Source organism: Schistocerca americana, chromosome 2 (genome assembly GCF_021461395.2).
Source record: "Schistocerca americana isolate TAMUIC-IGC-003095 chromosome 2, iqSchAmer2.1, whole genome shotgun sequence".
Classification (NCBI taxonomy): domain Eukaryota; kingdom Metazoa; phylum Arthropoda; class Insecta; order Orthoptera; family Acrididae; genus Schistocerca; species Schistocerca americana.
The window spans coordinates 655,026,180-655,043,654 of NC_060120.1; the positions used below are offsets into that span (position 1 = coordinate 655,026,180).

General features: G+C 38.9%; 1 protein-coding gene across 1 annotated transcript in view; it reads left to right on the forward strand.

Moving 5' to 3' along the window:
* Positions 1-17,475, forward strand: part of LOC124595064 (pH-sensitive chloride channel 2-like) — a 311,686-nt gene that overhangs the window by 220,109 nt on the left and 74,102 nt on the right. Inside the window, exon 3 of the mRNA XM_047133641.1 lies at positions 1-133. This exon is cut by the window's left edge and continues 33 nt beyond it. Coding sequence (XP_046989597.1) covers positions 1-133 — 133 coding nt within the window. The remainder of the gene's footprint in view (positions 134-17,475) is intronic.

Below are 17,475 nucleotides of genomic sequence, written 5' to 3' on the forward strand. Positions count from 1 at the left end.
GGAGCTGGTGCGCCGGCTCACAGACTCGTGCCGCTACGACCGCCTGATGCGACCCGGCAACGTCTCTCGCCCGCTCGACGTCTTCGTGCGCGCGCACGTCTTCCTCTTCCAGTCCGCCGAGGGCCAGACCCTGGTACGTGCCGCGCAAGCTTTCCACCTTACAGGCAATATTAAGAGGAGGTAAAATTTCTGTTGCAAATAAGTTAGCAAGTCAGTTTATGATAATGAACTATTTTCCACATTCAACATTTTGTTAATCTAGGATCAATAAGTCTTTTATTTCACAAATCTGTCACCATTTCAGTACACATGTTTTGGCGCCTAGTTTCAAGATTTACTTATTGAGGCTACACTAAAAGTACATGATCTTAATGACAACCATCTAAAGTTGGCAATACGAGCATCACACAGACGGTAGATGAATGTCACAATACAGGGTGTTGCAAAAAGGTACGGCCAAACTTCCACATTCCTCACACACAAATAAAGAAAAGATGTTATGTGGACATGTGTCCGGAAACGCTTAATTTCCATGTTAGAGCTCATTTTAGTTTCGTCAGTATGTACTGTACTTCCTCGATTCGGCACCAGTTGGCCCAATTGAAGGAAGGTAATGTTGACTTCGGTGCTTGTGTTGACATGCGACTCATTGCTCTACAGTACTAGCACCAAGCACATCAGTGCGTAGCATCAACAGGTTAGTGTTCATCACGAACGTGGTTTTGCAGTCAGTGCAATGTTTACAAATGCGGAGTTGGCAGATGCCCATTTGATGTATGGATTAGCACGGGGCAATAGCCGTGGCGCGGTACGTTTGTATCGAGACAGATTTCCAGAACGAAGGTGTCCCGACAGGAAGACGTTCGAAGCAATTGATCGGCGTCTTAGGAAGCACGGAACATTCCAGCCTATGACTCGCGACTGGGGAAGACCTAGAACGACGAGGACACCTGCAATGGACGAGGCAATTCTTCGTGCAGTTGACGATAACCCTAATGTCAGCGTCAGAGAAGTTGCTGCTGTACAAGGTAACGTAGACCACGTCACTGTATGGAGAGTGCTACGGGAGAACCAGTTGTTTCCGTACCATGTACAGCGTGTGCAGGCACTATCAGCAGCTGATTGGCCTCCACGGGTACACTTGTGCGAATGGTTCATCCAACAATGTGTCAATCCTCATTTCAGTGCAAATGTTCTCTTTACGGATGAGGCTTCATTCCAACGTGATCAAATTGTAAATTTTCACAATCAACAGCTGTGGGCTGACGAGAATCCGCACGCAATTGTGCAATCACATCATGAACACAGATTTTCTGTGAACGTTTGGGCAGGCATTGTTGGTGATGTCTTGATTGGGCCCCATGTTCTTCCACCTACGCTCAGTGGAGCACGTTGTCATGATTTCATACGGGATACTCTACCTGTGCTGCTAGAACATGTGCCTTTACAAGTACGACACAACATGTGGTTCATGCACGATGGAGCTCCTGCACATTTCAGTCGAAGTGTTCGTACGCTTCTCAACAACAGATTCGGTGACCGATGGATTGGTAGAGGCGGACGAATTCCATGGCCTCCACACTCTCCTGACCTCAACCCTCTTGACTTTCATTTATGGGGGCATTTGAAAGCTCTTGTCTGCGCAACCCCGGTACCAAATGTAGGGACTCTTCGTGCTCGTATTGTGGACGGCTGTGATAGAATACGCCATTCTCCAGGGCTGCATCAGCGCATCAAGGATTCCATGCGACGGAAGGTGGATGCATGTATCCTCGCTAACGGAGGACATTTTGAACATTTCCTGTAACAAAGTGTTTGAAGTCACGCTGGTACGTTCTGTTGCTGTGTGTTTCCATTCCATGATTAATGTGATTTGAAGAGAAGTAATAAAATGAGCTCTAACATGGAAAGTAAGCGTTTCCGGACACATGTCCACATAACATATTTTCTTTCTTTGTGTGTGAGCAATGTTTCCTGAAAGTTTGGCCGCATCTTTTTGTAATACCCTGTATACATGTGCTCACTATGCAAGTCGGAATCAAGTTACTTGAGAGTGAACCAGTCGGTTCCAAACTAGAGGCCAAAATACGAGGGTCACTCAATAAGTAATGCCCCACATTTTTTTAAAGTCATTAATATACATAGACAAACGTCCTTGTTGGTGCTTCACATTTGATGTTTGTTCTGTGCGCCGGCAAAGTTTCGAACCTTTCTGGTAGATGGCAGAGCCGTAATACAGCGTCAAAGTGGTGCCTACATACGACTCACGTTACAAGCAGCGTGCTGTTATTGAATTCTTGCGTGCAGAAAAAGAAACCGTGGTGAACATCCATAAACGTTTCTGTGCTGTGTATGGCGATGCTGCAGTTGATAGGAGTACAGTTGGGCGATGAGTAAAGAAAGTTACAGCCTCAGGAAATGCAGAATGAGAGCTCCTCGATCAGCCACACTCGGGACGTCCTGTCACAGCCACAGCTCTGGAAATGCTAAATTGTGCTGATGCCATTATTCGTGCCGACCGGCGAATCACAACTCTACTATTGGTTCTACAGTTGTCGGTCAGCATTGGAAGTGCGTCTGAAATGATCGGGAGTCTCGGATATTCAAAGATGTACTCACGATGGGTTCCATGAATGCACACAGTGGATCACAAAATTCAAAGAAAGGCCATTTCTTTTGAATTGTTGGAGCGCTTTGACACCGACGGATCGTTGCGGGGGACGAAAGCTGGATGCACCACTTTGCGCCTGAAACAAAAAGGCAGTCTACGGAGTGGCATCATCCTCACTTTCCACAAAAGAACAAATTCAGGACAACCCCTTCTGCCGGAAAAGTCACGTAACAATTTTCTGAGATTTTGATGGTGCCATTCTCGTGGATGTGATGCCAAGAGAGTCAACCATCGATTCGGAGGCATACGTGAAGACTGAATAAACTCAAGATCCGTTCCCGACGTGCTCGATCGGACATTAATCTGGCAGAAATCTTGCTCCGGCACGATAATTCACGCCCACACGCAAGTCTGAGAACCCGGAATACATCGCCAAATTGGATTGGATATCATTCCCTCATACACTGTACAGTCCAAACCTGGCATCCTCCGACTTCCATCTCTTTCGGCCGCTTAAAGATTCTCTACGGGGAACACACTTTGAAGATGACGAGAGTGTCAGTCAGGCAGTGAAAACATGGCTACGCTTACAAGACAAGAGCTTCTACCAGCAGGGAATACATGCTCTTCCACAGCGTTGGCGTACGGCCAGAGAAAGTGAGGAAGATTACGTAGAAAAATAGAACATGGACGAGACATGTTGATGTATATTGTCACCAAATTCTGACTCTTATTAACAGTAAATATGTTCTGAGAAAAAAATGTGGGGCATTACTTATTGAACGACCCTCGTATATGTACTGCAACTGCAACAATTTATAATAAACACTTCACGAAATGAACTATTTATCTGAGAATAAAATGCACATGAGAAGCAAGTTAAATTTTGGAATTCGATCTTTTAGTATGCTTTTATTAACATTTTCAGAACATAGTTAACCTGTGATGTTTGTCTTTCTTTTTTTCTTGATCCTCTTTTTTAGCTCAGTTTATGGGCTCTGAGTGAAAAGTTGCGTAAATTTTCAAATAAAAAAGAAATCCTATTGTTAGCCAACAAAGCCTTGTGCTTCAAAAAACGTCTCTCTACTTTAGCTAATACAAGAGGAGCACATTTCCAAAGGACAATCTAAATGAATGTGAGAGAACTTTTCATTCGACAACATCATTGAAATATAACGCAACTCATGATACCCTTAATTTCTTTTCTAACACCTTTTTCATTTTCTTTGAGACGTTTTTTCCCCACTTTACAACAAACAGCTTATAATTTATGCACAGTTTTTTTCACTTGTTCTGTCTACTTCACTAGTGGCCTTTCTGATGGCTTAGAGCAGTTGACGCAGCAGGGGTAAATCCGATAATTTGATTTTATGTACGGAAGTTCGTCTGAAATTTCAGCATTAGACATTACTTCGTGGGCTATTCCAGTTGTAGCGGCTTCGCTGCTATCGAATGAACCGATGATGCTTTTCACAACGTTGAAGTTCTAGCATCAAAAGTTGCAAACGTCAATCCAGAACCGCAGCAGGGGTAAATCCGATAATTTGATTTTATGTACGGAAGTTCGCCTGAAATTTCAGCATTAGACATTACTTCGTGGGCTATTCCAGTTGTAGCGGCTTCGCTGCTATCGAATGAACCGATGATGCTTTTCACAACGTTGAAGTTCTAGCATCAAAAGTTGCAAACGTCAATCCAGAACCGCCACCTTTTCAAACTGGTAGATGCTGGTAACGAAATGTCTGGAGCCAACAACTTAAATTCTGTAATACGTGTAGGGGCATACAAAAATATCTATTTGACACACACCAATAAGTTTGTTAATATCACTGAATTTACTACGAATCTCTTCTGTAGTGTGCTGAGATAGACGCGAGAATCACCCCCCCCCCCCCCCCCCTGGAGCAACAGTGCCAGCTGGAAAAGAGACGCGCGCTTAAGCAACCGTGCACTAGCAGAAGTTATGAGTTGCAAGTTATAATTCAGTCCGAATCTTGGTATGGAGTTCCTGCGGAACGTTCGTCGTGTTTTCAAGCCTTCAAGTCGTCGTGAGAAATAGAATCAGTGGCTGATAGACAGTGGTTAGTCTTCAGTAGAAACAGAACAGTGAATAGAATAATCGTGTGTGGACAGAGACCGCCTGTCTAGGGATTTAACTGAGTAGTGTTAGTTTGGAACTGTTCTTCGACTAGTACATCAAGACAGAATATTACTTTTCTTCCGACTTTAGTTCAGAGAACATTATTTAGTTTGTGTTTATGGAACTACAGTCAACGCAAGACAGACAGGCTAAACTTACAGTTCCTGTAACCAGCTTTACCAAAGTTGAGTAATATATTTTACTATTCTCAATTCTGCCTTAGTTTCATTGTGGGTGTGCTGCCCTGGAACCCACACATCCGTCTACAAGGACACCTTTATTAGTCTTTTTCAGCGGCAACGAGATTTTTCATCAAACTCGACGTTCCCAGTCCACAACATCCCCTGCAACTCAGTGTAAGGCGTGCGCTATACAAATCAGATGCGCCATGGTACTGTATAATACTTTAAGTGAGTCGGCAGCTTTCATCATATAAGGCACAGCATTCGTTACGAATAGTAGTATCATGCTTTACGCCTTTGGGCCATAGGATACCCATAAATGTGTCGAACAATTTACTAGCGGTGGAAAAAATTACTTTTTAAAAATGTTCTCAGTTTATTACAAAACTTTCGCCTGGACCATCCTCTTACAAGTTCACACAATGGTATTTGCAATATATCTTTTCATAGAGTCTGTGGTTTCATCAGTTGATACCCATACGATTTTATTTGCAACCTGTTGTCTCATTTGTTTCATTGTTTGCACATGTCTTTGGCTGATGTCGTCCTTTCTTAATGTGGAAGAATCAGGAAGATATTTCCCTGTGTGTGTTTAATCCGAATTCACGAAATTTTTGATGGTTCAGTTTACTTAAGGGAATGTCAGCACAAAGGAAAACTTGATAAGTCATATTCTGGGACATCAAGCGATCACCAAATTAGTATTGGAGGGAAGTGTGTGGGATAAAAATTGTAGAGGGAGACCAAGAGATGAATACAGTAAGCAGATTCAGCAGGAAGTAGGTTTCAGTAGTCATTTAGAGATGAAGAGGCCTGCGCTGGATAGAATAGCATGGAGAGCTGCATCAAATCAGCCTTCGGACTGAAGACCAAAACAACAACAATGTACATTACTGTTCCACGCTCCCAGCCATTGCCTTTGTCATAATTACTTCTACTGCATTCCTTATTTTAAATTGTCCTTGTGAGTAAGTTCACTTACGCATTCATCTGACTGCAACTTTGCACATCCTTCCTATGTTATCTCTAAAATTCCTGCAGAGTTCATACTATTCGTTTCCAACCCCCTTTTAACATTTTCTAGTTTTATTGCTTGTAGCAGTGAACATGCATTCCAAGTACCAATGCTTGTTTTTCTGCGGTCATTGTGTCTCCTTTCAAGCTGCTCCCCCACAGAGATCCGAGAGGTTGACTGTTTTATCCATATATTGATTTAATATAGTAGGGAGCCATATTTCGCATATAACGTTTCTAACATATCATTTCCTGGCCCCGCAGGTGTGTGCGTGCATAAGGGGGAATTTAAAGTAGACTGGAGCAGCACTGAGAATTTGAATCGAGAAGGAGGCGTGCCAGAGTAATCTGTGCAGGTGTGTGAACTGCAGTGCCATGGCGGCATAGTGGCTAACACACCTGCCTAGTAAGAAGGAGACCTTGATTAGATTCCCAGCCTTGGTATAAATTTTCACTCCCTGATTCGCTCTATATATGTGAAATCATATCTGTATGAGACCATTAAAGTCTCTAAAATTGAGTCACTTCAGAGTAATTATAGTGTAACACATGATCTTACGAAGACATTTCCACAGGTGACCAGCCGATATATGATAAACTTACTAATGCAAGGCATCAAGGAGCAACCAGATTCATTCAAAGCACAAGACAATCGAAGATGTATCAGAAATGACTTCATGAATAAAACATAAGCGAGAGACTCTGAATAATTTGGGTAATTCAGTTTTGCAGACTGTTCTAATTTTCTCATGAATATTCACGTTCTGTTCTGTTTTGTTTCTTCCATACAAAGGACTAAACCTTAGCATTTCCAGATAGCAGTCATTTGAACATCGTTAAAATGGCGTTAACATACATGAGGAAAACCTTGCCAAGTATGCCCCAGGCATGAGTCAGCTTAAGGAAAGAGGTTTACTAGTAATCGATGTAGATGTGATGAGTTTGATCATCATCTCTCTGCCATTCTGGGGCGGAATGAGTCAATTACTACATTCTCAGTCACAACAAAGTTAGAGTAATACGCCGGCCGGAGTAGCCGAGCGGTTCTAGGCGCTTCAGTCTGGAACCGCGCGACTGCTACGGTCGCAGGTTCGAATCCTGCTTCGGGCATGGATGTTTGTGATGTCCTTAGGTTAGTTACGTTTAAGTAGTTCTAAGTTCTAGGGGACTGATGACCTCAGATGTTAAGTCCCATAGTGCTCAGAGCCATTTGAACCATTTTTTAGAGTAATACGTTGGTGTTGTTCTTGTAACTTGCTAAGAACGGATGTGGCTCGCGAAACTGGATGTGTGGGTCGGATTCTGATTAACTTCACGAGACGAAAGAGATAATGTAGCAAAATGTGACAGTAGTGCCTCAGACGCAGAGAAAGTAACCGAAAATTAGGAATAGAGGGAAAATATCGCTCCAGAGAAACAATTACTATTACAAGAGACAAAAGAAATGGACAACAAGCAGAAAAAATGCCAAAGGAGCGTATATTACGAAAGTTTCCAAAAAGAAAGACGGCACAAATTTAATCGTATGATAAATCGAATTATAGAGAACAATAGTAGATCGAACTTTACGAGATGGCCTTGGCCGTGTTTTGGAAGCATTTGTGGTTCTGGCTGAATTTAATACTTAGTGAAGTTTGCGGTGATTTCAGGAAACATGATTCGGGTTGTTTGAAAACCATGTGGAAGTTGCTAATTTTAGAATTGCCTAGTTGAAGCCCGATGATGCAGAATCAGTAAACTCAATTTGCCAAGAGTTTCGATTACATAAGAAAGGTAGCACAGTGGTTCAGTGCCAGATTACAAGTTGTAACCTCCCCACCGTAATTTTAAAAGAAAATATAGCAATACTTAATACAAATGGGAGCCAAGTGTAACCTCCCCACAAAAATTTTAAAAGAAAAGGACGATACTAATTAGAAATGCTGATGGACATGGCTCTATGCGTAACCTGCCCACAATCAAATGTACTGACAATGGCAACAAAAATGTGAAATTCGCAATCTGACTCAAATATAACTCCTGCAAAAAATTAAAGTCCATTCAGTGACAAGAAAATACAATTAAATCGAAATATCGGTCTTTGGCCCTGTGTAAAACAATCAGAATTAAAGTCTTACCTCAGAATAAATGGATGTCACATATCTGCTCTTGTTGTTGTGCACCGCTTGGAGGAACTGCATTGCAAATAATAATATTCTCCTTTTTTGTGATTTTACTAAAAATTTTCTTCAAAAGAAGTGGAATGAATTGGGAAGTGCAACAAAATCTTGAGTTCAATAAAAAATTAAATTTCTGAGAAAATGCTTTTGAAATAAAAAATTATTATTGGGGGACTTGTTGGAGAATAATTACAATAAATAAAATTTTTCATTATCTAATGATTATATTAATTAACAGTATACCTTATTCCTCATCTTGACCAGTGTTGCCGACCGCCTACATCACACAACCGCACTGGGCTGCTACTACTGACCGACCGCTCTGCATGACGACTACAGACTGAGTACTGCTCTCCACTAGACAGAGCTACAGAGTCGCAACGACTGACTGACTCACAACGACTGACAGACTCGCAACGACTACTTGACTGCTACTGACGGACTCGCAACGACTACTGACAGAGAACCGCTCGCAACACTCGCGCGGTCAAGCGCATACTCTCTGGTCACAGATGCTACAATGCCTCGCCATCGCTGCTATGTTACATACGTGTTTCATAACCCTCCACTGGGGGGGCAAAAATTTGGCAGCGATGGTGAGTCATTTGGACTTGCCAATCGCGGCAAAATTTTTCTTTAATTAACAAAATCCTACAACTTACAGAATATTTAAATGTTGTGCACACGCACTAAGTACAAAATATATCAGACAAAGACAAAATGTGAATACTAAACATAGTAGCAAATCAGAAAAAAGTATATACAAATTTTTTTGACAGATAAAGTGCACAGGCACTGAAAAAATTCTTTAGCATATGCAGAACAAATAAACAGACTGGCAAGAATAATTAGATGTAGTACATAAAGTAAATGTTGTGCACACGCACTAAGTACAAAATATATCAGACAAAGACAAAATGTGAGTACAAAACATAGTAGCAAATCAGAAAAGTATATACAAATTATTTGACAGATAAAGTGCACAGGCACTAAAAAAATTCTTTAGCATATTCAGAACAAATGAACAGACTGGCAAAAATATTATATTGACAAGTGACATAAGTGTATTCGCATTGGAGTTCAGCGAATCGAAAAATGTATAACCTATGAACATAAATGATGTTACCAAAAAATTTTTTCTTTATGTGACAAGAATCAGGATAGGAAAGGGAAGGATTGCATCATGGTTGTAGCACTTTAGATTGCACACAGCTGCTCTGAAAGTCCATATCTTTCCACAGAAGTACAACACCAAGTGACACAACTTGAAGATCTTTTCCCATCAGAATTTATCAGTGTAGCAAAGACACTGAACTGTCGTAGTAATGTTCCATGTTTTCATTTTGGCAGTACATTACGTACACCAAACAGTGGGACCATAATAATGTCTTCATCGCTCATGGTGGTGGACAGCATGTCGTGTCAACACCACACTCTTACAAGGCACACCAACGTAGAATTAGTGCAAAACCAAAGATAGTGCTCCATGATCACTAGGATAAACAGGACAAATGGACATTGCAGTAATTCAGGGTAGTCAGCTTATGAGGTGAAGGACATCAAGTCACATAATATTAACAATTACAGACTTAATTAGTAGTTTGTGGCATTCATAGCCCAGTTATTGAACATTTCTGTACCAAGTATGTAGTATTACAGAAAAATGTTCATTAATTGTTTTACATAGAATCAGTAGCCTTCTTTTCCTGGTTACAAAGCATTATGAAATAAATGCATTATTTTCAGTTACAGAGTATAATTAAGAATCATTAGCCTTTTCCTAATTACAGTTAATTAATCATTTGTCATTAATTACTCATTTGTCTAATTACAGTTAATTAATCATTTGTATAATTACAGTTAATTAATCATTTGTCGTTAATTAATCATTTGTCTAATTACAGTTAATTAATTGATCATTTGTCATTTCAATATAGTAAGAATTATTAGCCTTAATTAATTACAAAGCATTATTAAACAGTACCATAGTTAATTAATTATGTGTCATTCCAATCTATTAAGAATCATTAGTCTTTTCCTAATTACAAAGCATTATGAAACAGTCACATTCATTTCCAACAACAAAGTATCAACATTGGAAACAAGAGCTAATCAATGGCATAATTAATAACAATTCGTGGAGTGACATTAATTATTGGCACTCAGTGGCCAGCAAGTATTGAATAGAATCATCATTCAGTATTATTCAGATTATTACGAAGTCATTATTAAAAATCAGTTAATTACAGTCAAATCATTAATAATCACAGGCATTATAAGTGGTAACATTACAATAAACAGTGTTCCTCCTTCAGTAGTATTCAGACCATTACAAAGTCATTATTAAAATCAGTTAATTACAGTCAAATCATTAATAATCACAGGCATTATAAGTGGTAACATTACAATAAACAGTGTTCCTTATTAGCTAGTGACAAAGCATTATTTTGAATATAGTCTCATTAAGAGGTCATTACTCAAGTGACATGCTATTCATAGTTGATCAGTATAATTCAGAATTATCATAAACTAGTGACATTATGTGGGACTGGTAATACATTTTTTTGGTAGCAATGCATTGCGTTGGGATCGATAATTAGTTGCTGAAACATAACTATTTGCTTTTGACCTATTGCAGCAAATGAGGATAGGTAACGTCATTCGTCATGAGTCAGCTGTAGCAAGATTATGTAACAAGGCAGTACATGTGATCACATTTATAAACGATAGACACAAATGGGTAAAAATATAAAAATGCAAGTACTAGAACAGGTATAATAAGTAACAGGTTTAGTAAGTATCATGAAAAGCTTCTCCTGGAGAAAATACAAAAACGGATTATTGACCTGAAAGAAGAAACGCACACTATGCTGAAAAGTAGTGAACTTCGAAGTAACAGGTAGTGAAATGTGTATAAAATATGTTCCATAGCTGTCCTTTCCAAAACTTTCCGTCATCCTACTATGCAATGTAACACCTGCTGTCAAAGCAAACTGCAACAAATACTTAAATAACTACGTAGCATAAATACATAACTTCAACATTATCCTCATCTGTAAAGAAAAAACTTCATTATCCATCACTTCATTATCCATATTATCATAACTTCATTATTATCATCACCTGTAAAGAAAAACTTCATTATTCATAACAGCATATCCTTCATCATTATTCATCAGTATTCATCATCATCTGCAAAAAATCACTTCATTACTCATTATTCAACTATTCCTTATCTCTAGCATATTTCATCACTAAAACTAAGGTGTGTAGTTCAGTCTGACAGCCTGCATCAATCACCTTGTATTCTGAAAGAAAAAATTAGTTAAGACTGCTATTCTATGATGAGTATAGTATATTCTTGTTAATGTTTGTTAATCCTGATCCATTTACTCTTCCTCATAAAGTTATTGCATCTCCTTTCGTTTATTCCGTAGGTGAAATTCCCATTTCTGTTGAATTTATTTCTTACACAAATCATTTCTTTCTGAAATTGATGAACAAAGATTAATGTCTTGCATTTAAATCATATACCCACTAAATAATGACTGGTTTATGGTGACATAATTAACCATACAGCATAACATGACAGAAAACGTAATATGTTAAAGACGTTGACAGTGTTCAGATGCAAAAATGTACACATAATAATACAATGCAGCAGCAAAAAAAAAAAATGTGAAACAGTCACGATGTTGAGATGTCATAAGGCAAAAAAAAATGTCAAAGTCGACTGTTGTGTGTTATATCTTAACTATTTCACAGTGCATACAAACAAAACAGGAGTACAATCATACACACAAAAAAAAGTGGAAAATGTGCACGGTCTGATGTGTAACGACAAGAAAAGCGACCTGCTAACCTTACCTTGCCGGGCACTTGCCAAGAAAAAATACGATAATCATCAATAAGTAGTCACATAAATATAATTGCAGAAATAGTCATAAATGTGTAAATTCATCTGGAAAAATATGCACGGTCTGATGTGTAACGACAAGAAAAGCGACCTGCTAACCTTACCTTGCCGGGCACTTGCCAAGAAAAAATACGATAATCATCAGTAATTAGTCACGTGAAATAATTGCATTAGTAAATGGCATCATAGTGTGTTGAATCATACAGTGGTTTCACTCAATAAACGGTTTAATGTTTGATATATGGTGATTGCCTTTCGATTTTCTAGTTCTCAAAGTTTCGACGTGTACAACATTGGGGTGAGGGATGCTGCGAATCCGATATGGACCTGCGTATAGAAGTTCAAATTTACTGCACTTACCTTTTAATTTGCTGGATAAATAGTGTGTACGTACTAGTATCTTCTGTCCAACGTGAAAGACGCGGCGTGTACAAACCTGTTTTTGCTGTCTTCTCCGGCGCTCTGCGGCACGTTTGATGTTGTTCAGCGCAATGCCAATTATTTCGTGGTGTCGTAGTCGCCTACAGTTGGGTAATTTTACTAATTCTTTAATTTTGTTCGGTGGTTCAACATTTTTCAGTATAACAGTCGCAGATAGCATAGTGGATTCATTTGGAATGGAATTAATTACATCTTGGAATGAGAGTATGTGTGTATCCCAATCAATATGTCTTTTGTGGCAGTATATTCGGCACAGCTTACCAATTTCCTTCATTAATCTTTCACAAGGGTTCGAAGAAGCGTGGTACTTGGATATATAAATCGGAGAAATGTTTCTGGCTCGTAACATGCGTGTCCATACGGTACTACGAAATTGAGATCCATTGTCAGAAATTACTCTCATCACATGCCCTATATGAGATAGAAAATGTTTTACAAATGCATTTGAAACAGTTTTAGCAGTAGCTTTGCGTAATGGAGTGAAAGTAACAAATTTTGAAGTGAGCTCAACAGCGACAAAGATGTAGCAAAAACCTCTGTTAGTTCTGGGAATCGGACCAAAAATATCTACTGCGGCCATGTGTCTTAATTTCACAGGTATAATGGGATATAAAGGAGGAATATGTGAAGTGGTGTCTGATTTAGCTTTCTGGCAAATTTTACAAGACGCTAAAACTCGTCGTATACGTTTTTCCATGTTAGTAAAATAACAGTTCTGTCTCAGTATAAGAAAACATTTTCGTGCTCCGTAATGTGCGTAACTTAAATGAGTGTACCAAATTAATTTGTTAACCAGTTCGTCAGGAATGCATAATAACCAATTGTTGCTGTCAGGATGAGAGCGACGAAACAGAATGTCATTGCGTACAGTGTAGTGGTTTCTAATCGTAACATTATTCTTATCTAGCCAAAGGTGTTTAATTTCTTTCCACACCTTGTCTTTATTTTGTTCTCGTGCTATGTCCTGTAATGACGATGAAATAAAGTTTTCAAATGCAACTTGCTGAATGTACATGACACTGAAATTTGCTTTGCAGAAGTGGGTTGCTACGTCTTGCTGATTGTTGCTGAGAGAACGCGATAGTGCGTCTGCTATAACATTTTGTGTGCCGGGAATGTGAACAATCGTAAAATTAAATTCTTGCAAATAAAGTTTCCATCTACTTAACCTATCGTGAGTGAATTTGGCTGAAAGTAAAAATTGTATCGCTCTGTGATCTGTGTAAACTGTGGTATGTCTGCCATAAAGAAAGTGCCTAAATCTCATGAAAGCCCATACAACACATAATGTTTCAAGTTCTGTAACGGAGTAATTTCGCTCAGCAGGTGACAAAATGCGACTTGCAAATGCGATGTTTTTAATTACTGTTGAACCATCTTCTTCTATTTCCTGGAAAATGTGTACGCCTAAAGCGGTGTTGGAACTGTCAGTGGCAATGGAAAAATTTCTGGTAAGATCTGGGTGCGATAAAAGTGGAGCATTCAACAAAGCGTGTTTCAGGTTCACAAATTCAGAATGTGCTTGCTTATCCCAAGACCAAATAGTGTTTTTACCTGTTAATTGGCATAATCTGGGTGTGTCTAAAGCAGTGTGATGAATAAATTTGCGAAAAAAGTTAATTAAGCCCAAAAAACTGCGTAATTGTTTCTTCGTCGTAGGAACACTAATGTCACGTAGAGCTTGAAGTTTTTCCGGATCAGGTGCAATGCCTTCTGCTGAAATTACGTGTCCAAGAAATTTTATGGAAGTTTTGCCAAAGTGCGATTTACTAAGATTAACTGTAAGTCCTTGTGCATGAAAAGTTTGTAACAGTTGTTCAAGAATCAGATTGTGTTCAGACCAATTAGCTTCTGCTATAAGAATGTCGTCTACATACGTCGTAATTCTGTCTTTAAGTTCTGTCGGAAGTATAGTGTTCAAACCGCGAATAAAAGCTGCAGAAGAAATAGTTAAGCCGAACGGTAATTTGCAAAATTGATAACAGTCGCCGAAACAGAGAAAAGCTGTATATTTTCTGCAGTTCGGATGAAGTTGAATTTGCCAAAATCCCGATTTCAAATCTAATGTGGAATAAATAGCTGTACCGTGAAATTTCTGTAAAAGTTCCTCTAATGTCTGTGGTCGGTCTGTTTCATTAATAATAATGTCATTAATATGACGTGAATCAAGTACAAGGCGAAGTGAGCCATCTTTTTTCTTAACAATATGTAGCGGGTTTATGTACGGACTAACTGCTGGTTCAATAATTCCCTGATCAAGCATATCTTGCAGCTCTTTTTTAACCTGTTCTCTGTGAATATATGGAATGGGATAATGCTTTGCTTTAAATGTGTCGTGCGGTTTGACTTGAAATTCATACATAAAGCCGGACATAGTACCAGGAATGTTGTCGAAAACTCGAGCTTGCTGTAAAAGAATTTTGTGTAATTGCGTTCGTTCGTCGTCTGTACTTGCACTGCTCTCTTTAACCTTATCAGAAATCAATTGCATTACGTCGTAGTCAGCTTCGTCTGGAGTATTATAGTTGTGTACGTACGTATCCGTGAACAATGTGGGATTACAGTCTATGTTACGTGTTGCGGAAATGACCTCTGTGCGGTTAATTGTTTGTTCTTCCGTAGATAAAGAGTGCTGAAATTCTAAAGCAAGTTGTACATTTTCATCCTTTAACATTAAATAAGAATTCTGAAAGTCGATAACTGCGTCGTGTTGTACCAGAAAATTCGTGCCTAAAATTATGTCTGTTGTCAATAAAGGAACAATCCAAAAATTAGAGTGGAAAGTATGACCTCCAATACAAAATGATAAATGCGTCTGTAGTTTAACGTCTACTCCTTTACTCGGTACTGCTCCTTTCACTTTTGTTTTGCCTAAAGGTAACGTCGGATAAGTATTCTCTTTGTTGCACTCATTAAAAGTCTCCTCATTTATTACTGATATTGGTGATCCGGAATCAATTACTGCTGAAAATTTCGATGAACCAATTTTAATTTCGATAACAGGATGTGAAATGGTTTTCTGAATAACTGGTCTTTCCTGTAAAAGAGTGTCTCTGATGTCGTCAAAAGTAATTACATTTTCGTGAACAACATTTTGCGTGTCAAAAGTAGTGCTTGTGTTATTAGAAGATGCGTCCTGTGCAGTATTTAGTCAGATTCTATCTGACGTGTTATTATTATTAGGAGGATTCTGTGGCATTTCGACTATTTGAACTGTCCTATTACTTCTTCCAGGCGTGTTACGCTCTGGATGGTACCTACTGTCGGGTTCATTCATGAGAATATGTTCTTGCGTATGATTTTGCTGTTGGTATGACCGACTGTTGTTAGATAATCGCTGAAAATTGTCCTCATTATTTTTACGTCTGTCGTAATAGTCATTCCTATACGGTGCATTACGATAGGAATTGAAATACTGTCTTCTTTGTACGTAGTTGTTTCCTTGCTGACGTACGTTACTATTTGTTGGACCAGGGGCTATACGTCCACGCGGCGAAACATTAAAGCCTGGTTGACCTTGTGTATTCCATTGTTGGTTAGGTATGTTAACCGGCTGGTTTTGATGTTGTTGTTGTGAAACACCTCTATTGTTACTAAAGTGTTGTTCCTGTTGCTGAAAATTTTGACGGTATTGATAATTCGAATTTTGCCTGTTATTAAAGTTTTGGTAATTGTCGTTCCTAAAACGTCTGTTATCTTTCCGATTGGAATTACGTCCCTGATCATAATTGTAGTACTGTTGTTGACCTTGGTTGTTACTCAAAAAGTTTTTGTTTACAAAAGAATAATCAGATTGCTGTACTTCCAAGAGCTGTAAAAGATCTCTGAATGCTGAAATGTTTTCTTTTTGCTGGCCCGTTAGAAGTGACACTCGTAATGACCGTGGTAATTTAGAGATGCATAGTTGTATAAGTGCGGATTCACTGTACGGTTCACTTAGGTACTGGTTTTGTTGTACCATATGCTCAAAAAATTGCGTTACACTGGGAAAATTTGAGTTTTCATAGTTTGGCAAACTAATTAGTTGGTCTTTAATTCCGCGCTGTGTCGTCTTCGACCAGTACGCTGACAGAAAAGCATTCTGAAATTCCTCTACCGAGTAACACTGTCTCGCGATCGGTCTCATACGAGTTGCCGGTTCGCCTTCCAAAAAACTGCAAATAAATTCAAGTTTATGTGTTACAGGCCAAGTCGGTGGAAGAGCAAAACTAAACTGTTGAATCCAATCCAGTGGGTGAATCTGCGTTCTATCGTTTTTGAAAACCTTAAACTTTCTCACTGACAGAAAATGTTTGTAGTCGAAGTTATCATCTCTGCATGATGGAACAGGTTCAGGATCGTAAGAGTATCTATTGAACTGTGGTTGTTCGGAATCTAAGTCCCGTACTCTCTGCATATTACCCAAATTATACGCGCTGCGTGAGTCTGACACATGTTCATAAAGTGGCGTCTGTTGTGTATTATTAACAGAAGTGTTTTTCATTTCTGTTACTTCTTGTTGTAAATTTGATAACTTCCTACTTAACGTGTTGTTAGATGAATCGATCTCATTAATAGTCTGCTGTAAATTTTGAAATTCAGGCGTTTGGATAAATGAAACCGGTGCAGTATCGTCTGATTTATTGTCATTAGCATTTTCGATAACATCAATACGACTGGCCAATTCATCACATTTTTCAGTCAATATCTTAACCTGATCATCGGTTTTAGAATCAGGCGCATTAATCTGTTTTTGCAACTTGCGCGTAGTTTCGCTCAGTTTTTTAACATCAGCTTTGATAACATCACAATCCTGTGTTAGATCTAATTGTTCGAATCTATCTGTCACTGTTTGAATATTTACTGTGTGTGTATCTGTTTTTGATTTAAGGTCAGAAATTTCATCCCGTAATTCCGCGTTCAATTGTTCTATGGTATTAATTTTGTCGGACACTGTAGTAATATTATTGTCTACATACGTCTTCGCTTTCGCGAATATTTTACGTTTGTCCTCTTGTCTTTGTGCAGTGATT